At 33.4% G+C, this 23,960-nt stretch overlaps 2 protein-coding genes across 2 annotated transcripts in view; one reads left to right on the top strand and one right to left on the bottom strand.

Moving 5' to 3' along the window:
• Positions 1 to 752, top strand: part of LOC126880725 (synapsin-like) — a 79,189-nt gene extending 78,437 nt beyond the window's left edge. Inside the window, exon 6 of the mRNA XM_050644772.1 lies at positions 621 to 752. Within this exon, the coding sequence (XP_050500729.1) occupies positions 621 to 752 (132 nt within the window). The remainder of the gene's footprint in view (positions 1 to 620) is intronic.
• A 3,915-nt stretch (positions 753 to 4,667) lies between these two features.
• Positions 4,668 to 23,960, bottom strand: part of LOC126880053 (tissue inhibitor of metalloproteinase) — a 230,098-nt gene continuing 210,805 nt past the window's right edge. The window contains exons 4-5 of the mRNA XM_050643706.1: positions 17,891 to 18,093; positions 4,668 to 5,062 (exon numbers count right to left, since the gene is read on the bottom strand). Coding sequence (XP_050499663.1) covers positions 4,922 to 5,062; positions 17,891 to 18,093 — 344 coding nt within the window. The 3' untranslated portion in view covers positions 4,668 to 4,921. The remainder of the gene's footprint in view (positions 5,063 to 17,890; positions 18,094 to 23,960) is intronic.

The raw sequence follows: 23,960 nt of genomic DNA, 5'->3' as shown, positions 1-23,960 counted from the left end.
AAATCTCAGAGTTGAAGGTGAACATACCGAATATGTATGTGAAGATCATGCGTGGAGTGAGACAAGGCTGTATTTTGTCTGCTTTAATGTTTAAATTCTACTCTGAAAGAATATTTGCAAGGAAAACTATTTGGAAGACGAGATATAGGAAGAAGAACATCGTGGTCAAAGAACATCAGAACTTGGTTCATCAAAACATCTGTGTATCTTTTTCGCGCCACTGCAGATACCATAAAGATTGCCACGGTGATCGCCAGCATTCTTCACGGATAGACACATCAAAAAGAAGAATAATGTGAGAACAGTTTATTCTGTTAATTTATTTTTGTCACTAAGGCTTTCCTAAATCGTAAAACAAATATGTGGGAGTCATACGTATACAGATAATTTAAATATATTACACAACATGCAGTATTGATCAGAACTCATGTGATTCATTAGACCAAAGACACCCATTTGTAACCCTGTGCACACTAATACAATTTTAGCTTTTTTTTTATTGTTTACAAATCGACGGCAATATTTTATATTGGAGTCAGCGTCCGACATTCTATTGAACATTAAGTTCGATTTTGCACCCCATAAAACTGCAGTATAAGCATCAACGTGATACATTTCAGAAATTGATGTCACGAGCACAGCAGAAATGTGATGGCAAACGGATATGTCTAGCAGTCGATATGAATGTTCAGTTTGCAGTAGAATTTACAGAAGGAGAAATACATTTTAGTCCATTGAAAAGTTACATTTAGGGTTGCACTTTTCAGAAACGAAAATTTTATTTTTTTGATGTGTAGGGTGCTTAACCCTGGAAGATCACACCTATTTTTTTACATAAACCGCACACATGGGTATCAGATACCCAATGATTTTTTGTGAAGAAATAAAAAAAAGTAAATATTTTATGATTTCCAGAGACTCTCTAATCACTATTGAATACATAAGAATAATTAAATCAATAATTTTATTTTCTCTCTTTTAATTGTAGTAACACAAAAGAAAAAAATATTAAAAATACCTAAAAATAATTAAAAAACATTTTCTAAAAAACTGGAAACATAATTCAAAATATTTTAATTTAATTTAACAACAAAATGGTCTTTCTAACTAAAATATAACACCTTTTGATTATAGAACTCATATTCATTCTTAGCCAGGTATTTCAGCTTCACTCATTTTAGTAACTACATTCATAAGACCATGAATTATGCTTTATAGCAAGCCGAGCATGCACGCTTCGCTTTTCCATCTTTGCCTTTGCAGAAAAGACACCTAGTTTGCTTTACTAAATTTGTGGGATGTTGTGTTGTTAGGTCATTAACTTGAACGCACACTTGATCGCAAACCTCACACATGGGTGCTACATACCCTAGGCTAAATTCAATAAATTCTCGTGATTGGAAATATTGCTCAAATGAGACCGCAACTACACACCCGTCCTTGGTAGACTAGAGACTGAATTTACGTAAAGCAGCATTACCATTGAAATGCAGCTGTGCAAGCTACATGCAGTTAAGTGCCGCCATGGGTATCTCACACCCAAGTGTGAGCTTAGGTTCTTTTGACGAGTTTTTTCACAAAGCGCAAAAAGCTTAAGGCTTTTTTAAGGCTTTCCTATTTCTCGTAAAATGGCAATCTTACAAAAAATATTATAAGACATTATTTGTAGCAAATCAAATTGTCTACAAGCTTATTTCCATTATTTTTTATCGTAAAATGGAAAATAAAAAAGTAATAGAAATAACTGAAAATTTTTGAACACATTTTATTTTGGTCGGTATTTTTTTTGTCATTTTACAATAAAATTATAGGTCTGGATCCCGCGTATGAAAAAAAGTTGATTAATAGCAAGCTGAAAATTTGTTAATAGCTTTAGGGTGTCTAGTCAAACAAACTTCGATATATGGGAACACTGGAACAGGGGCAGTTTTAATTGTGGAACAGGTTAAAAATTTGGAACGGTCACACCACGAAAACGGCACATTTATTTTGTCCGACAGAACAGACTTAAACTCTCCGAACAGAGATTAAACTCTCATACAAAAATCAGAGTGCTATTTATCACCAAACGGGCGTTTTAATGAGTGGAACATGTAGAATATTTCAAATGACAGGAATTATGACAGGTGATAAATAGCAGTCTGATTTTTGCAAGAGAGTTTAATCTCTGTTCGGAGAGTTTAAGTCTGTTCTGTCGGACAAAATAAATGTGCCGGTTTCGTGGTTTGACCGTTCCAAATTTTTAACCTGTTCCACAATTAAAACTGCCCCTGTTACAGTGTTCCCATATATCAAAGTTTATCCAACTAGACACCCTTAAGCTATTAACAAATTTTCAGCTTGCTATTAATCAACTTTTTTTTCATACGCGGGATCCAGACCTATTATATCAGAGCAATTTTACAGAGGGTGTTTCGGCAAATAGTTTTCACTACAGATTTGTTTAATTTCGGTAACTTATGTGGGTTTTACTACGCTCCGAAGTTCTTGAATACAACACTACGGCAATAATAAACCATTAGGCTTAGTTTTCTATTAAACATTTTTTACTCATTATATTTTAAATCATTTTCTTAACTATTTTACTGTTTTTATTTATTAATTAACTTAATTAAACACTTATTATTTAATTTATTACATGTAATATTTACAATAATAACACATTTAAATTAATTTAATTTAATTTTAAATTAACATTATACAACGTGTTTAAAGTCAAAATATCAATGAATCCGTTTTTGTCTTATATATGATACGGTCCTGTAGCCTAGAAGCCATCGAATACCATGGAATGACAGTCGTATTCGCCGTCTTTCTCGATCATTCTGCAGGCGGAGTGCAGCCTTTAATATGTACCTGGTATGGCGGTAGGGGCGAGCCGCATAACACTATTATTAATCTATTATCGACCCTTTTCCCTACCACAAAACTTAGAATATTATTGGCTTTCACAATAATTTCTAATCAGTGTATATTTACGAGAATTCTAAGCAGACAAAAAAGTTGTTATAATTGGTCCTAGGAGATTCTGCTGTTTCTTCCCTCTCTACTTATTCTTTCAGTTGTGCTACATATTTCGCCACATGCACATGCAGACCTATTGTATTGTGAAAAGTATCTTAAGTTTTATAGGTACAATTAAGATTTATCACTTATGTCCTTAAAATTTTATATATTGCGACGTCGTTGCAGAAAATTTGCTGTTTCTCCATGCTTTTTCAGGATGCGACACACCATCACCAGCTTACAAGTTCGGCAAACATAAATTCTTCAAAATTTTGGAGAAACATCATAAGTTAGCTGGCAGAACAGCAATATTTCTCAGTGAGAAAGTCGAGCCATTTTTGTTCTTCATTTCTTTGTATGATGGAAATAAAGATGATTTTCTGGACATCATGAGATACAAACCATTCGCCAAGACCGTGACGTGACCAAAGTACATTTAACTTATCGTCACTCCCTACAACATACGATTCAACCCGTTTCCATGAACTCAGAGTTTATTACCAGGTTCAGTCGTGACTTGGTAAACACTGTGAACCTAAAGACTGGTTCCGGAAAAGGCATGAAAAAAGCATGATTTGGATATCAATCCAAACTTTCAAAACTACAGCGTTCTCTGAACTTCTAAAATTATTTTTTGCAGTAGAATGCAAACTGTGAAAGTGTGTGTGATTGCCAAAAAGAATGCCTCAAATGCTCTGCAGTATGCCCCAATTGTTGTGGTGAAACGAAACCTGCAGCAACATCATGGAAATATCAAAATCAATCGAAGAAAATTAATTGGAGGATGAATTACTCACAATGAAGACAATTGTAACTCCTGTTATTCCGCAAACATTCACCTCTGCTACTCAATTAATTCCTAAACCACAGCCTGAAACATCAAAGAAAATGAAAATACAGTAACTGAAAAACAGCTTTTTAAATATAAAATTATACTCAATATTATCTCGCTTGGAAATTGTCAGTGGATTAGGCCTAATGGTGATACCAAGTAAAAAACGCGCCTTCAAACTCTTCCTCATAAAGTGGCTAGCAAAACGGGAAATTATAATATGCATACAAAAACATACAATGGGCAACTAAGCGTAATGGTTCATTTTTACTGTATTCTTATAGTAGTATCTTATAGAGTATTCAATAAACAGGTCAACTTTAGAGCGCAGTAGAACCCATACCAATTAATGAAATTAAACAGAGTTTGTAATCAAAATTATTTGCTGAAAAATTCTCCATGATATTGATCTAATGTCATTTTATTGTAAAATGGCAAAAAAGAAATAAAATGAGGTCCAAAGTAAAATTTGTTCAAAAATTTTCAGTTCTTTTTGTTTATAACTTTTTACCGTTTTCTATTTTACGATAAATGGTAATAGGAATAAAGTTGTAGACAATTTACGTTACTACAAATAATTTCTGACATTTTTTTCTATAAGATTGCTATTTTACATCGCAAAAAGCTTTTGCTATTCTTTTTTCAAGATGGTGGCTGGGGTACAAGGGGGCAAACACACAAATGTGAACTTATACTAAACTTCCCAACACATCACAATAGTAAAATTGCGTCCTCTAAGAAATGCACGCTAAGGCCAAAAGATGTAACATTTCAATGGATTAAGTTTGGAAAAGTCTTTCTCATGCATTCATGGTTAAAAACTACGATATATTAATGTACAAGGTGTTTCAAGCTTTATTGAGACAAATAACTACCTAACATGTGTATCGATACTACTCCTTTCAACATTGTACAACTTTTAGTAACATCAATAATTTAGTTCTCTAGTATACAAACATCAGGTTTTCTTGTAGCACCACCCATCGACTAGACGAAATCGTATAAAAACTGTTGCCCTACTCCCAACCTCTCGGGATAAAGTTTATAGGTTTTCTTTTAGTATGCACACAAAACTGTTATCATCTAATGGTGGAAAGCAAAGTTGTTGTACTGATGATAGGAGGAACTCATCGTGACGTTACGACGCCACTCTCTCGAACACGTTGTTAGAAGTCTCGTCCTGGCCCACATGCAGGATTTGTTTGGTTGTCGCAGACAGATTCCCTAAAAATAAGAGTCAAAGTTTACAAATCCATACAATAATTTCAAACGGCATGTGACAAATAAAGATACAAAATTATTTGAGAATTAACTAATCATTATTTAAAGTATTTCTTTAGCAACTAAATAAAAAATATTTGTTCACTCTTAAGTTGACAGCTTAATTAATATAAATAAATATTATAGTCTGTTCTTTAACGGTAAAATATTGCAAAACCTGTAAATTTCAAAGAACCGCTTGGATTAACATGAAATTTGGCATACACGTAGCTAACAAGTAAAAGAAAAAAAGTGATATTGTGCCGATATGTGCTTTTGCCCCGGGGTGCTTTTCACCCTCTCTTGGGGGTGAAAAAATATTCGTCCAAAGTAAGTCCGGAAATTGATAAGCACACTAATTTTGAGTAACTTTTGTTCTATAGAGTTTTTTCACTAAGTCGATACTTTTCGAGTTATTTTCCAGTGAATATGTCCATTTTTTCAACAAAATAACCACACTTTTAGACGGTTTTTTTGCAAATAACTCAAATAGTACGTATTTTGTCGAAAAAACATTCGTAGCAAAAATATAGCCTGTAAAAAATTTAAAAAATTGGGTATATATCACGTTTCTATACCTAGTAGAAGCAGAGTTATAGCTAATTAAAAATAGGTTCATATTTGTCAAATTCCAAATGGAATATTTTAACGTTAAATAACCAAAAATGAAGCACATTTCGGGGAAAACTTATTACAACTTATTTAAAGTGTTTAAAATTCATTTTTGTTTTATAAAAAAAATTTCTAGCATCAAAAGTAAACAAGTTACGCTCAAAATAAAGTTAGTCCCTTTTTTTGGTAAAAAAATCGGGAAAATCACCCTTAATTAGTATCTCAAATGAACTTAATCGTTACGACTTCACAAGTTTCTTGACCCGTGTATGTATTGTTTATATGATCTGTAAGTTTCATCGGTTCAAAGTCCTTATTTTTGAAAGGGCTGTAGTTAAAAGGGGTTGAACGAGTCACTCATCACGAATGTATGCAAATTTAGAAACACCAAATCTCAATCAATTTTTGTCTAACAGAAAAACAAAAAAATACATGATATTCAGAAAAGCAATGCTGACTTTTTTTGTTTTTCGAGATTTTAGGCATCTCTAACAATTTTTAAGTTATTTTGAAAAAAGCATATTTTTCAAAATTAAAATTTTTAAAAATTTTATTTTAAAACCAAATTTTTTCCAGAATAAGCACTTTGAATCGATGAAACTTACAGATCATATAAACACAACATAAGTAAATTAATTTGTGGAGCGGTAACGATTAATTTCATTTAAGTTGCTAATTAGGGGGTGGTCTTCCCGATATTTTTTGCCAAAACAAAAGTGACCAACTTTATTTTGAGCGTAACTTGCTTAAATTTAATGCTAGAAACTTTTTAGAAAAACACAAATAAAGCTTTTTTTAAACACTTTAAAGAAGTTATAATGGGTTTTCCCCTAAAAGTACTTAATTTTTTGGATATTTCACTTCGAATTATTCTATTTGAAATTTGGTGAATATGAATCTATTTTTCATTGGCTATAACTCTGGTTTTACGAGGTCCAGAGACCTAACGCGTACACCATTTTTTTTTACTTTTTTACAGGCTATATTTTTGCTAAGAACGTTTTTTTTCGACAAAATACTTACTTTTTGAGTTATTTGCCAAAAACCGTCTAAAAATGTAGTTATTTTGTTGAAAAATGAACATATTCACTCGCAAATAACTCGAAAAGTGTTGACTTGGCGAAAAAGATCTATAGAACAAAACTTACTTAAAATTAGTCAGTTTATCCATTTCCGGACTTATTTTAGACTTATATTTTTTCACCCCCAAAATGGGGTGAAAGTCACCCCCAGGACAAAAGCACAAATCTGTACAATATCACTTTTTTCCTTTGACATGTAAGCTATGCGTATGCCAAATTTCATGTCAATCCAAGCGGTTCTTTAAAATTTAGAGCAAAAACCGTGAAATAATGGACTATTAACCCGGGAGCAATCGCGCTCTCTTCTGTCATGTAATAGTCCTGTCGCCAGGGGGGATACAACGGTCTCCTTTATTCAGATGGAGTTTTCCAAGTTTTTTTTATGTATTTTGACCCGTAGAACACGAATTTTTTGGGTAACAGTTGATCCGGATGTGGATAAGATTGTTATAAACAAAGAACTTGAGGAATTACATAACAGCGACTTCTCGCAAAACAAAACTTTTTTTGTATTTTTTGGGTCATTCTAAGCAAAAAATGTTCTGACAAGTTTTTTCGTAGGATGCATAGTTTTCGAGATAAACGCGGTTAAACTTTCAAAAAATCGAAAAATTGCAATTTTTGAATCCGAATAACTTTTGATAATTTCAGAAAAACAACTTTGATACAACCGATTATTCCGGAAAAACCTTGGTATAATAATTTCACCCTCCCTCGCAAATACATATCCACCATCAGTAGAATTAGATTTGGACATGCATGTTATCCTGCACATTTATTTAAAATAAACATATAATATTATATTCGAATATTTGTCAAGAATGTGAGGTTAAAAGTAACTTGAACCACATATTTTTTGAATGCAAGAAACATAAGCACCTAACCATTCACCTAATTAAAAGAATTATAGACCAGAACATCCCACTCCCTGTAAATATTCTCTTTATTCTGTCATGTCGAAAATTATAGAAAAATTACTAGCAAAGAGACTAATGAAAATTATTGCAGAAAAAGAACTTTTACCGATACACCAATTTGGATTTAGAGTCAAACATTCAACAATTGAACAGATCCATCGACTGGTAGAATTAATCCAAGACTCTTTTGAAAATAAGGAATATTGCTCAACAGTATTCATCGATGTGAATCAAGCTTTTGACAAGGTGTGGCATCAGGGACCACTATATAAACTAAAAAGGGACCTACACTAGAACATGTATGACATACGATACTCATACCTAAAAGAAAGATATTTCCAGATAAAATATGAAGACGAGATAACCGGTCTACATCTCATAAAGGCAGGCGTTTCTCAAGGTAGCGTTCTTGGGCCGATCTTGTATCTACTATTTACCTCCGATTTGCCTACGGACAATAAAGTACATACAGCCACATTTGCAGACGATACCGCAATAAGGGCGGTACATTCAGATCCCGTTGTTGCAGCCGAACAACTCCAAGAAAACTTAAGTAAAGTCCAGAAATGGACTAAGAAATAGAAGATAAAACTTAATGAATTCAAATCAAGCCACATAGTATTTACTAAACGCCATGGCGATTCTCCTCAAATATCACTCAACAATGCTCCCCTTCCAACGGTAGATACTCTAAAGTACTTAGGCCTGCATATGGACAAGAGACTCACTTGAAGGACTCATATATGGAAACAAAGAAAACATCTTGACAGCATATTATATAGAAAATACTATTGGTTGCTCGGAAGAAAATCCCAGTTGTCGTTGAGAAATAAATTCCTAGCGTACAATGCCATACTCAAGCCAATTTGGACTTACGGAATACAGTTGTGGGGCACTGTTTCAAAATCCAATCTAGCAATCATGGACCGATTTCAAAACAAGGTGTTACGAGCAATAACTGATGCGCCGTGGTTTGTAAGCAACAAAGACATCCTACAAGACCTTCAAGTGCCAACTGTGAGTGAAGTGATAGTGTCACACAGTGATAAATATTTACAGCGACTAGCAAACCACCCAATTGTGTTAGCGCTAAATTTATTGGACAATAGTCAACAAATTAGACGCCTTAAGCAAAAATTTCCATTATATTTACCATTCTTAAGTTAAGAAACACTAATTGTAAACGTAATTGTAATATTCATGTAGAGTAAATATTTATTGAAATATTTCTCTTCGCGCCATTGTAAATTTCAACAAAAATGTGTTTATGGTCTGTTTTTTTTTGACTGATTACACAGTAAACAAACAATAAAAACATTTTTCAATGGGCTATTGATTTTAAATAGAACTTTTAATTCGACGGTTTTATACATATAATTAATAACCATTAACCATTATTTAATTCAATAACATTGAATTTGATGCTATTTTTTCTCATCTACTATAATATATTTAAATTTTCTATAATTTTCCGGCCCTGGAACAATAACTCTCCAGGCAGGGTGGCTAACAATATCCAGTATAGAGAATATATTATAAAATATTTTTAATTAAAATAAATTATATTTTAAATTAATGAACGGAAAAAAGTCAATTAAAAGTGAATATTTATTCATGTGCATACATAACCCTATTAAATATAACCCGTGTGCAACTAAACAAACGGTATAAAAAGTTATCAAATAACTGTATCTCTGTATCTCGTAAACCAGTATAATAGTAATTTAATTAAAACTCAATATTAAAATAACAAGGATGCCATGAATTGAAAAAAAAATATTATTATTTTTGAAAAAAATGAATATTGAACAGTTAAAAAAGTAATGTCTAAAATTTTGACTTTTTGAATCATTGAAGTGCGTTATAGAAATTTAGGGATCTTCTCAATGGCGGCAGATTTAATTTTTCTAAATTATTTCTTGATACTCTTCTTAACGATTTTCCTCCTATATCTCGTCCATCTATTCTACCATTAGTTCATTAGTCTCTATGTTATGTCTTTTTCCCCCGTTGTTCATTTTTATCCCCAATTATTGGTTTTTTCTTTAGCCATCAGCTCTTCGGGCGACATCCCGGTGAGCACTGCCTCGGAATTCGTTAACACAGTACGGTAATGACTAAAATCCGTGTAAAGTACTTTTCTCTCGAGTTCTTTAATTTTTGAAGCTTTCTTTTCAATTTCAAAAACCTTCATTCGTGACTTTACTTCATACAAAAGTCTAGAATTCATTCATACATCGATATTTTCACACTTTCGGTTCAGCTAACATTTCTTATCAGGACTCAGGACGTCCAATAACATTTCCACTTTCTCAATTATCTGTTCTTGTTGGATCTCTCCAACAAAGCATAAACGGGATATCCCTTTCTCTCGCCACATACACTTAAACATCTTCCACATTCTCAATCTATTTAAATTTTCGGCAACTGTCACAGGCATTTAACTTCCTCTTTTTCGTTCTGTCAACATATATAGTCAATCATACATATCTGTAAGTTTTCCTCTCCAATCATGCACATCTCATTTACTGTTATTACTGAGGTACTCTCCTTAATTGATCAGTATTTTCTCCTTCATGCATTCATCTTCTAGTAAACTCCCGCCAGTTCGCATAGCATTTCACCCACGAAATACACCTTTTCAAAGCACCTTTATGCCAAATCTTCTCGGTCACCTCAGTGGAGTGGTTAGTTTAAGACATGCGACATGCCATTCCTAATCCCAAGCAGTTCGCATTTTCACCACTTCCCGATTGGTTACTCATCTACTTCGATGATACTCTTCTGCTGAATTGAACATCACTGCTTCGGTTCGATCTGTTCTCAGCCTGCATGTATGTATCCTTGTTTCCTGTACCGTAACCATCAGATTATTTGTTACTTTTATATCTTTTTGTTATGTTTGTTTTATTTGTTGATTACTTATTGATTGTTATTTGCAATCTCAGCGAGATTTACAAACGTGTCCCTGAAGTTCTCTGGGGTACGACCGTCTAGATACCAATCAGTTTATGTAGGTATTATGAGTAGTGGTCGATTTATATCCTGTCTCCATTTCCTCTCTACCCGTAGGGCTTTACTCATTTCCATTCGTTTGTTTTTCCTTTTTAGTTATATATAATATTTTCTACGAGTAGGGTAGGTACATTATTATTAACACAAGCGGTGCCCGCACTCGCCAGGGTGCTCTCTCTTCGCTCAGGTTCGCCACTTTCCTTGGGAATCACTTGTGACCCATTTTGTCCGCTTCGACTTGTACTCTTAGGCACGATGTTGCTAGAACTTATACTAAAATCACAATAAAGATGAACTAGAAATAAACAAACCAAGACACGTTGACTGCTCCGAGGAGCACTCCTGAATCATGATTTGCAATATAAAATTTGTAAATCATGATATGGGATCTACAATGTATACAGGGTGTCCAGAAACTCTACCGACAAACGAAGACAGAAGATTCTTCAGATAATTTTAAGACAATTTAACCCAATTCGCTTAGTCCGAAAATGCTTCCTAAGGGAGCTAGAGCTCTTTGAAAATGGCGTCTTGTAATAAGTTTTTCTTAAATACCTCCAGAACGCCTCTATTTAGAAAAACAAAAATTGGTACGCGTATTTATCTTCTAGAGATAACTCTATTACATTGATTGCGAATTTCTAGTACCGATCATAGGCGTCCGTTTTGGGTAGGGCAACGGTTATTTTATCGCCCAACTTTTTTGTCTTTACTTTTTAAGCATTTTTGACTCTGAATTATTAAATTGTAAGGTATTCTAGTACTAAAAGGTACTCTTGCTTTAAGTCGGTAGGGTACACCGTTTTCTAGGAAAATCGATTTGAAAATTTTTCGTTTTTTGAATTTAAAAAAATTTTCAAAAAAAAAATTATTTAGAAAGACGAAAACTGGTACATTTATTTATATTCCAGAGATAAATCGATTTCATTAATTGCGAATTTCTAGTACCGGTCATAGGCGTCCGTTTTGGGTAGGTCAACAGTTATTTTATTGCATAGGTACCTTTTTTGTCTTTAATTTTTAATCATTTTTGGCACTAGAATATTCAATTATAAGGTATTCGAGTACTAAAAGTTACTCTTGCTTCAAGTTGGTAAAATACATCGTTTCTTTTTGAAATTTTTTTTCAATTTTTTTCAAATTTCCAGAACGAAAAACTTTCAAATCGATTTTTCTAGAAAACGGTGCGTCCTACCGACTTAAAACAAGAGTACCTTTTCGTACTAGAATACCTCACAATTTAATAATCCAGTATCAAAAATGCTTAAAAGTTAAGGACAAAAAAGTTATGCGATAAAATAACCGTTGCCCTACCCAAAATGGACGCCTATGACCGGTACTAGAAATTCGCAATGGATGAAATCGATTCATTTCTGGAAAGTAAATATGCATACGAATTTTAGTTTTTCTAAATAGAAGCGTTCTGGAAGTATTTAAGAGAAACTAATTACATGACGCCATCTTCAAAGAGCTCTAGCTCCCTTAGGAAGCATTTTCGGACTAGGTGAATTGGGTTAAATTGTCTTTAAATTTTCTGAGGAATCTCCTTTCTTCGTTTGTCGGTAGAGTTTCTGGACACCCTGTATATGTTAAAGTTCAAGTTGATTCTCAATTAGAGTTGACTATTCCTAGTTCGAGTCAACTCCAACTAAAACGAGCAGTAAGAGTTGATTTGAAAATATTAATTCAAATTTTACTAGTTGAAGTAGACTCTTCTTAACCCTAGTGGTAGTAAAAGATCGCGGGAAAAATAGAATCAACTCTTACTAGTTTGAGTTGACTATCCCTGGACCAATTCAGTAAATGTAATATATTAATGTAATGTATTCAATGTTGATAAGTGTGCGTCTCTTTGTTTTGACCGTTTCAACTACTTATTACGATTGGAACATATCCAGTAACATTTAATCTCTAGAATTGGTTGTTTGTGTGCATCAACTCTTACCAAATGGCATTGGGAAGAGTATACTTTTTCTAGTTGGAGTCTACTTTTCCTAGTAAATGTTGAATAAAAATCTTCATTTTATATTTATATTCAACTTTTACTAAAACCAGTCGTTTGAGTTGACTTGAACTAGGAATAGTCAACTCCAACTGAATAATCAACTTTTTTTTATTTTATAATAGCTTTGACTTAGCCAATTAGCCAGACGATTTGTTTTTTTGTATGGTATTACAATAATAATTTTTAATTTAATATCTAAGCCTACTTATAATCTAAATTTACAGGGTGTTATAATATATTAATGGATACATTTTGCTATTTTGTGTGATATGTTTACAATAATCAACTTGAACTGTAACATATACATTGTAAATCCCAAATTGGGTTCTTCTCGTAACATCCAACGTGTCTTGATTTATTTATTTATATTTCATTTTTATTGTGATTTTACTATAGTGATACATAACACAGCCCAACAAAAAAAAATTTTGTCTTGCTGCCGAAAAAAAATCAACTGATTTTAGTTAATTCATCTGTGCTGATTCCAAAAATACAAACCTTTTCTTTGTATCAGCTCTAGTTTTCGAGATATAACATACTCATCAAAGACTTAAATATTCTTACATTTCTGTATATTCCACCACTATAATTGCAATATGTTTATAAACAAACTTAACAAATTCTAAGACAAATGGGCAAATGGACAAAAGGGCATATCAAGCCTATTTTGGTGTTCATTTAGGAGATCAAGATAAATCCTAGGCTCCACATGTAGTGTGCAAAACTTGTCTTGAAAACTTGCGACAGTGGACGAAAGAACAACGAAAATGTTTAAAGTTTGGTGTTCCAATGGTATGGAGGGAACCAAAAAATCATTTTGACGATTCAGCAAAGACCATCCTAACCTGGATTCAAAAATAAGACCAATTGCACATCAGTTTGAGCAGATACACATTCCAATATTTAGCAGTCTATCTACGTTACCAGAGGATAATGTCGAAATGTTATCTGACGAACTACAGACTAATAGATTTGGGAAGACGACAGTGATTTTGAATAAGATTCAACACGTCCTGCGCGCTTTATTCACGAAGAGCTAAGCGATCTTATGAGAGCTTTGAACCTTCCAAAGGATTCATCCGAGTTGCTTGCCTCCAGACTAAAACAATGGGAATGTTCTTCACCCAGACACAAAAATTACATACTACCCTAATAGAGAAAAAGATCTTTTGCCTTTTTTTTCTCAGCAAGATGATATGGTTTTTATAACAATATTAAAGGACTGTTAGAAGAAATGGGTGTATCGGAGTATACACCAGATCACTGGTGTCTTTTTATCAACAGTTCCAAACGAAGTTTAAAGTGTGTCCTTCTACTTAATGGCAACAGATATGGAAGTATACCAATTGGGCATTAGAGTGGAAGAAATGCTCAACAACTTTAACAAACACGGTTGTCATATGAGAATTAAAATACCTCTACAGCCATTTAGACCATTTCCCAGAAAATCTTGGTGACCTTAGTGAAGAACAAGGGGGACGCTTCCACCAAGATATCAAAACGATGGAAGAGAGGTATCAGGGGAGATGGGGTAATCACATGATGGTAGATTACTGCTAGAGTCTTCAAAGGGACCGTCCTTTTAAAGCCTTTGCAAGAAAATCATATAAAAGGAAGTTTTTAGGTGACACTGAATAACACATTTTTGCTGCGACGCTGGTAAGATTAGATGGAAAGTTAAGTTTTTTTGGCAGATATGTGTCATTATTTTTGTAAGTATATTGTTGTACAATAAATATCTTACTTTTTATTCGTGTTTTGTTTATTTCATGGGTAGCATCACTACATATATGTAGGTAGGGCTGCGCTAAATTACCCTATATGTTGGAAATGTGATCTTTTGTCGTATTTTCTGAAAGCGATCTGATGGAGCAAATCTGGTGGCATTTTTGGATTCAGCAGACCCAAATTACCTAGAAACAGTAAAAAAATTTTCGGCAGCAAACTGTGTGTTTACCTGTGATAATCGCTTGCCCTATACATTTTGCCCATTTGGTCTCAGTTCTTTTCCACTGGATATTTTGTATTAAAGGAGATTTTTTTTAGTGGAGAAAAGTCCTTTCTCCTGAGTGTCACTGTGGTTCCCTGGAGTTTATGGTGAATTCCTAAGTGCGACCGAAAATGTTTTAGATTATATTGATACATTAGATGTTCGTTTGTAATGCTCCACTTAACGTTTATTGTTTTTAATTATGCCGTACGCTAATCTTTATTGTGTGTCATGCGCTAAATTAATAAATTAATTCCGGATTGTGTAGATAATTTCATTATTTTTTCAGTATTTGCTGTAAAAACTGATTTTAATTCATTATTCCAAAATCAGATTTAATCTACTTTAATAATCTGCTCCTTCTGCTCATTTTAAGGTTTTTAGCGTCAGATTAAAACTAGCAACCTGCTTATGCAAACTTGTCTGCGGGGGTTTCCTTTGCACGCTGCACTTTTGTGATGATTATGAAATTAGGAAACTCTGGATAAAACTTCTAACAGGGTTTCATTTACCAGTTACACGCTTCGGCTAATCCGGCTATAGAAATACACAGAAAAAGGATTTGTTTTATGTAATGGAAAATTAGAAATGAAATTAGCTCGGTTCGTTTCGTGTGCATTAGATTAAGAAAAATACGTAACAATAAAGGAAACATCTGTATAATGGTTTTAGATTTTGTTGTGTTTTATAACAAGAATAGAAAACCGCTAAACGCTGTAAAAATGAGTGGTGCACACGCACACCATATTCCAGCTTCAAAAGAGCTTATGTGAATGTAACGTGGGGCAAAAATGTATTTTCATTTTGATGGAAAATAAAATTCTAGTTTTTTTTTAAGATTTTTGCATAATATTTGCTAAAGATGTAAAACGCGCCACAAAAGACCTTTGGTAATGCAAACTGTATGAAAGTTACGCTTTTGTGGCGCGATTTACTTTTTTAGCAAATATTATGGAAAAATCTTTCGAAATAAAACTAGAATTTTTAATTTCCATCAAAATAAAAATAAATTTTTATATTCTTATAGTCTTATATTCTTATATTATATGGTCTACAGTCTACTACATACATCACTCTAGGTCTACTAGCTAGTGTTCGTTCTGAAATGTATACAAAGTGTCCCAGACTAATTTATCCAGGCTATATCTCTTAAACGAATGGAGATTTTCGAATGGGACAAAGACTGCTCTATTCCATTTGTAATACATTTTAATATGGCGTACAAAAAATCATCCCCTAAATATTCATCCCTTAGTTACAACCCCTAACTTTAATTTCTTTAACAGCCCCCTGTATATTTTTTATAGTTTTGGATGTGGTCTTCTATCGTCTATTCAACAGATTTTTTAAAAATAAAATCGGTTTGTAAAGAATCAAGAAAATATCAGTTTATTTTTTATTTTTTTATGTGTCCCAGACTAATTTATCCAGGCTATATTTCTTAACAGATTAGACATTTTTTAATGGGACAAACCCCGATCTATTCCATTTGTAATACACTTTAATATGGCGTAGAAAAAATAATTCCCTAAATATTCATCCCTTAGTTACAACCCCTAACTGTAATTTTTTAAATAGCACCCTGTAAATTTTTTATAGTTTTGGATGTGGTCTTCTATGGTCTATTCAACAGATTTTTTTACATAAAATGGGGTCGTAAGGAATCAAGAAAATATTAGTTTATTTTTTATTTTTGTTAAATTAATCAAGACAGCCTTAAAAAATAGAATAGAAAAGAAATATGCTTTATTGTCAATGAAAATTTTACAATTTTACATTGGTCAAAGCTTACGTATGTAGAGTCAGAAAATAACAATAACAAATCATCCCCTAAATATTCATCCCTTAGTTACAACCCCTAACTTTAAATTTTTTAATAGCACCCAGTACATTTTTTTATTATAATTTTGGATGTCTTCCATCGTCCATTTAAATTTTTTTTAAATAAAATGGGTTCGTAAGTAATTTAGAAAATTTAAGTTTATTTTTTATTTTTGTTAAGAAACTTGTTATTTTCTGACTCTACATGTAATAAGGCCTTGCCCATAAAATTGTAAAATGTTCAGTGACAATTAAAGCATATTTCTTTTCTATTTAGCTTATTTTTAAGGCTAGATTGATTAATTTAACAAAAATAAAAAATAAAATGATATTTTCTTGATTATGTACTTAGGAACCCATTTTATTTTTAAAGGGATGGGTACGAACTTTCGGCTTCAATGCTATTTAAATGGGATTCATTGTTTTCGAATCCTGAGAAAACTAATAAGTATTTTTGAAAAATTTAAACGTAGAATGAAAAATTACGTTATTACCGAGGGCCAAAAGTCCCTGAAAACTTCAATAATGTTTATTTTAATAAGTTACAGGGGTGAAAAACTAAAAAAAAATTTAGTGTGATTTTTAATTTCAAATATCTCATTTAACAGAAACTTTTTGTGCGTTCTAAGGGACTTTCGGCCCTCGGTAATAAAGAAATCTTTCATTCTGCGTTTAAATTTTTCAAAAATACTTATTAGTTTTCTCAGGATTCGAGAAAAATGATTACATTTAAAATTAAAATACATTGAAAATTTTGACAGAAATGTCAAAATGTTCCTTTCCTCTTAAAAAATCTGTTGAAAAGACTACAGAAGACCTCATCCAAAACTATAAAAAAATGTGACCTCATCCAAAAATTAAAGTGTATTACAAATGCCATATATTCGTTTTTGTTCCATTCCAAAATCGCTATTCGTTTAAGAGATATAGCCTGGATAAATTAGTCTGGGACACATTACAAAAATAAAAAATAAACTGATATTTTCCTGATTATTTACGAACCGATTTTATTTTCAGAAAATCTGTTGAATAGACAATAATAGAAGACCACATCCAAAACTATAAAAAAATGTACAGGGTGCCATTAAAAAAATTAAAGTTAGGGGTTGTAACTAAGGGATGAATATTTAGGGGATGATTTTTTCTACGCCTTATTAAAGTGTATTTCAAATGGAATATAACAGTTTTTGCCAATTCGAAAATCTCTATTCGTTTAAGAGATATAGCCTGGATAAATTAGTCTGGGACACCCTGTATAGAAGAAATATATTTTTTATTTATTTTTTGCTAATAATAAATTTAGAAAGAAACATACAATGAAGATAAACTATCAACAGTACAAATACTTACTTCCTTTGTTTCACAGGAATTCCTCCACGTGCAACTATCCCGTTGTCTATAACAGCGTTTTCCAAGTGAACATCTTCGTATTTTACAAGTGCACCCGTGCCTATACAATACCCTTAGACCTTTCCTTTGTCTTCTGGTCAACTGATTCCATTCGGTTCTCATACCGCACATGTTAATTTGTGCTTTTAAGGTAACGATGTTGCCTAAAATAGAAAACTGGAATAAATTATCAGGAATTTATTGTGTGAGTTCTAAGGTACATTTATGATTAAATTAAAGTTTTAGATTAGAAAAGAAATAAAGTAATTGATACTTGAGATGCTAATTACCTCAGGGCAATGCTAAATCAGCAGCTTTTTAGAATAAACATTTAAATAAATTCTGCCTTAAAAGTCTAATATAGCTGAGCAGTTTAGTACGAAAAATGATCTACCAGTCATATTAAACCATGATATTGTCAATGGTGATTTAGACCATTCGAGTATGATAGAAAGAGTTGGTCAAATAATAATAATATGTAAATCATCATTATCATCATAATTGCCTCGACAATCCTTTGTGGATCTTGGCCTACTCGCAGAGAAGTCGCCACTTTCGTCAATTCCTAGCAACTTCTCCCAATCTTCTGACCTTTTGAATCTTAAGATCTGCTTCCATTATTATCAATCGATCCTCTACGCGGTGGCCCTCTACTTCTTCAGCACTATGGGTTTGAGAATATCAATATCTTCGTGAACTCATTATCTAAAGTCCTAGCAATGTATCCAGCTCATCTTAGTATCTTTTTCTTTAGGTACCGTGTCTGTATTCAGACGTTGAGCGTCATCATGTTTACTGTCATCAAGAAGACACCTTACCTTGAAGTATAGTCCCTAGTAGGTCATATCGTTGTTCATTACGGATTCTCTTCTTCTTCTTTAAGTGTCAGTATTTTAGAGACGACTGCTCTGAAAAGTTAATTTGATGTACTACATCCGTACCACTCTCTCAGGTTGCGCAGCCACGATATTCTGCGTCTCCTTATGCTTTTCTTTCCTTGAATCTTTCCCTGTATAATCAATTGGAGCAAGCTGTGTATCTCTCTCCACGTGTAATATGTCCAAGATATTCCAATTTTCTTGTTTTGATGGTATTTAGGATTTCCATTTCGTTATTCATCTTTCTCAGAACCTCTTTGTTTGTGACGTGTTCTGTCCACGATATTTTCAGAATTCTTCTGTACACCCACAGCTCGAATGATTTTAGTTTTTTCATTGATGCAGCATTCAAGGTCCAAGCTTCCATTCCATAAAACAAAGTCGAGAGAAAACGTAGCACCTAGCCAACCTAACTCTAAGCTCCAACCTCAAATCTCTTGTGCAGAGCACTTTTCTCATTTTGTTAAAATTTGCTCTAGCCTTTTCTATTCTTATTTTGATTTCCTGTAAGTAATCTCCTGTGGAGTTAATCATTGTTCCAAGGTATGCATATTGGTCGACTCATTCGATACTGGATCCGTTTATAAAGATATTTTCGTTATTTCATTGAGTCTTCGATATTCTGATAAACTTTGTCTTCTTGACAGTCATTGTTAGCCCATCTTCTTGTCCAAACTCTTCTATTCTGGTCACCAGCCTCTGAAGATCCCCAATATTTTCAGCTAAGATGACAGTGTCATCCGCATATCTAATGTTGTTAATGGGAACTCCATTTATCTTTATTCCAGCTGTTTCACCCTCAAGAGCTTTTTTCAAGATCTCTTCCGATTACACATTATATGGACCAGGTATTCCAGTTTGCGACGTTTTATGGATATGACTAGTTTGTGCTCTTTTCATATTTTAAGAAAGAAGAAAAGGACTTTTCATATTTTTGGTTAAAAAATTGATTGTCTTTTTCGTAGTTTTCTCGTCTTTGATTTACTAGTCCGTACCGAGGTTTGGTACTAGGTTTCTAACATTTGCTTTCTTTTTTATTGTTGAGTAGTTGGCCCAACATCTAACCAAATATACCTTTTTCTTCTTGAAGTGCCATCTCGGTGACAGAGGTCAGCAGTCATCATCATTCCTATTTTGACTTTAGAGACAGCTACTCTGAAAAGTTCCTTTGATGTACATCTATACCATGCTCTCAGGTTGCGCAGCTACGATATTCTACACTTCCCTAGGCTTCGTTTTCCTTGAATCTTTCCCTGCATAATCAATTGGAGCAAGTTATCTCTCTCTCCATGTGTAATATGCCAGAGATATTTGGTTTGTATTTAAAATTTCCATTCTTTTGTTCATCTTTCTCAGAATCTCTTTGTTTTTGACGTGTTTTGTCCACCACCTTTTCAGAATTCTTCTATCCGCCAACAGCTTGAATGATTCCAGTTTTTTCATTGATGCCAAATTCAAGGTCCAAGCTTCCATTTCGTAAACCAAAGCCGAGAAAACGTAGCACCTACCCAACCTAACTCCACCTTCAAACCTCTTGTGCAGAGCACTCTTCTCATCTTGTTAAAATTTGCTCTAGTCTTTTCTATTTTGATTTCCTGGAAGTAATCATTTGTGGAGTTGATCATTGTTTCAAGATATGCATATTGGACTACTCGTTCGACATTGGTTTCGTTTATGAAAATATTCTCATTATTCTTTGAGTTTCCGATAATCTCATAAATTTTGTCGTCTTGACGTTAATTTAGAGTGACCAAATCATAAACTTGAAAAAACGGGACACCAAGGAGCAGTAGCGCATCTAGAATTTTTCTCTGGGGGAGAGGGTTGGTTGGGCGTCGAATTTTTTTTTGTATTGTTTGTGAAAGATGTTATGTTTTCCTACGATTTTTTGTATATTTTTCATACGCCTTGGGGGCTTTGTGCGCCACTAACAAGGAGGGTTTGGAGCGATACCTTAACAGGTAGGGGAAATTAAAACATGGTCTTTTAGCTAATTTGGGACCTATAAATCCTTTTCAATTTACTTTTTAATGTGTAATTTACGTACCATCAAGACTGCGAAACAGAAAACTATAAAACTCCGCCAGCATGACATGGATCAACAACCCGTCAGAACAAAACAGGGAAGAATACAAAATATCGAAAAACAAAGCCAACTCAACAAATAAAAAGAAGAAAAATGACTGGTTTCGCTGGAGGATATAGAAAAAGGCAGAGAAAACTATCAAATACAACAATAATTTTACAAAAAAGTCAAAGCAGCAAAAAATAAGCCCAGCATTAAAACAAGAGGACTAAACAAACAAAAAAAAGAAAAACCTTGTTTGAGGACTGACAGATCAGCAAAATATGGGAAAATATTACGAAAAAATGGTATTCCCTGTGAAGGAAATACACTGTGATGAAGAAGTAAGGCCGTACAAGATAACGACGAAGGAAAATTTTTCACAGAAGATGAAATACCTGTGGAATAAAATACGGAGGAAGAGAATTGCGTAAAGGAATAAACCAGCTAATACAACAAATATGATTGTAACCTACCAGCCGATTGGATCGCAGGTATTATAGTAGGTACCTATATATAAAAAAGGAGATCTAGAGGAGTGCGAGAATTACAGAGCAATAACTTTATTAAACAACACATATATTATAACATTCTAGAAAATATACTAAACATAAGACTTAAATCATGCACTGAACGAATATTAGGAAAATACCAAAATAGGTTCAGACCGGGGTTGGTCGACGATTAATTCCATACATACAGTGGAGCAAATAATTCAAAAATCGAGAGAATACAACAGAGAAATGCACCTAATATTCATGGATTTCAAAAGCGCTTTTGATACAACCAATCGGACAAAAATGATGGAGAATGTTGGAATCCCAGAAAAATTAAGACATATGCTAACAGTGAGCCTAAAGAACACCAAAGCAAGGATCAGTTACAACGGAACAACTTCTAAGGAGATTAATGTACACAAAGGCGTGAAACAAGGTGACTCTATCTCTCCGACAGTATTTAATCTGATATTGACAATATCAGATATTGACATAATCTGTAATCATGAAGATGACAAACTTGCAAACAAAAACATTATTACAGATCAACTTCAAATAGAAACATATGCAGATGATTCAGTCATCACAGCGAAGACGAAGATAACACTTGCAGTTGGAAAATTGCATAAGGAAGCGAAGAGAATAATAGGACTAGAGATAAACCAGCTCATAGCAAAATACATGGCGATAGGGAAAGGTGACCCACTTCAGAAATATCTAATAACACAGAACCATAAATTTGAAACTGTATCCATCTTTAGTTACTTAGGAGTAAAAATAGGGAAAACCGGAAAAAAGAGAGAACAGAGGAAAGAATTCTGAAGGACAGAAAAACATCTACACGGTAGAAATCTGCTGAGAAGCAAGACTCTAAGTATAATATGAACCTATATAAGACCTTAATAAGACTTGGTGTTACAATGACGGAATGTTGGGAATGTTGGAATGTTGGGATGGAAACAACGACGAATAACAAGAAAGAGGAAGATAGCCTTCTAAAATTTGAAAGAAAAATAATGAGAACAATACTGGACCACAATGTAACAAAAGAGGGAGAAATAAGAATAAAAACAAATGCAGAAATTGAAGAAAATTTAAAGAGAGAAAATATAGTTAGATACAAAAACTCAACCCAACGCAAATACGGGACATTTAGTCGTGCCGAGATACTTTTTCGGAACTCCGGGACAAATCGTTAAAAAACATGACAATCCCGTTTTTACGGGACGTTTGGTCACCCTACGTTAATTGCTAAACCGTATTTATGTCCATACTCCGCTATTCTGGTCACCAGCCTCTGAAGAGCTTTAATATTTTCGGCTAATATACCTTTTACGTTCTTCTTCTTCCTCCTGTTTATAAGCAATTCTGTTTCTTCATTGGCGGATTGATACCTCTATGGAAGGTTGACACTCCATCTTTGGTGATTTATCTCTTGCTATTTTGACCATACGTGTCTTCCAAATGCTGCTTATGTGTCTAAACTTATACGTTGAATAAAAAAAATATAATTCATAATTTAGATCGAATCAGTCAACGTTTTTATATCCCTTTAACTGGTTTAGCTCTGTAAACATTTCTCGTTAAAATCCTGTTTATTATAGCCGTTTTTCATCTCCGATTATACAGAGATTTATCCTGAAACATTTTCCTTATTACCATACAAAATCGGCGTCAAAAACAGAAGAAGAGAGTTTTTTCTGTTACTTTTTTTTCCATTCCCGACTTTTCCAATTATACCCCAGTTGACCCGAGCTTTTAGCTAAAAAAAATTGTCTAAAAATACATATAAATTTTGTAGGGCTTTTTATTAAATATCTCGGTATGGATTAATGTGAGAGAATGTACGGCTTGATGAATCTTTGTCGGGATGGAACGAGGAATTTAGATTATTCCAATTAGCTGGGGATAATTCCTGGGAGAATGTATGTGCAAAATGCGTGGGCTCTGCTTAATACCGTTAATAAAAGGAGAAAAAAGTTTAGAAAATCTTAAACGCATAAAAACAATATATGGATGTTGACTTTTATTCAGGGTAGGTATATAATTACTTGCAAAGAATCTATAGTCCGTCCCACCTTGACTTTACAGTATGGGGAACATAGGCAATGCAGTCCTTACGACAGTTTTGAGCGCGGTGATGCCGATTTTGTCAAAAAGGATTTGTAATCGAACATTAGAGAGATTAAATTAAAACTGTTTTAGAAAGACAATCTACAATTTTGGGATCCGTATGCGTTTAAGTTTATTTGATATACTATAGTTAGTACGCATATGAATCTTAAAATTGTATATGCCTTTTAGGGCAGTCAATGGGAGCAAGAATAGGATATTACCTCCGAATTCTATCCTACTGCATGGATTTTAATGAAATTTTCGGCCTAGCCCCTACTTATCTCCTAATTCAAAGTCTACCCTATGCCGATGTGTGCTTTTATCTTGGGGGTGGTTCCAACCCCTTCTTAGGGGTGGAAAATTTTTTGGTTAAAATTACCACGGAATTAAGCGAGATATGCTGCAAACAAAATAAATAAGTAATATATTTTAAGAAAAAATGAGAATTAGTTTTAACCCCCATCCACCAAAATGTA

This window comes from Diabrotica virgifera, chromosome 2, assembly GCF_917563875.1.
Source record: "Diabrotica virgifera virgifera chromosome 2, PGI_DIABVI_V3a".
NCBI classification, from domain to species: domain Eukaryota; kingdom Metazoa; phylum Arthropoda; class Insecta; order Coleoptera; family Chrysomelidae; genus Diabrotica; species Diabrotica virgifera.
Note: the sequence above shows the minus strand (reverse complement) of the source record. Positions and strands in the feature narration are given on the sequence as shown.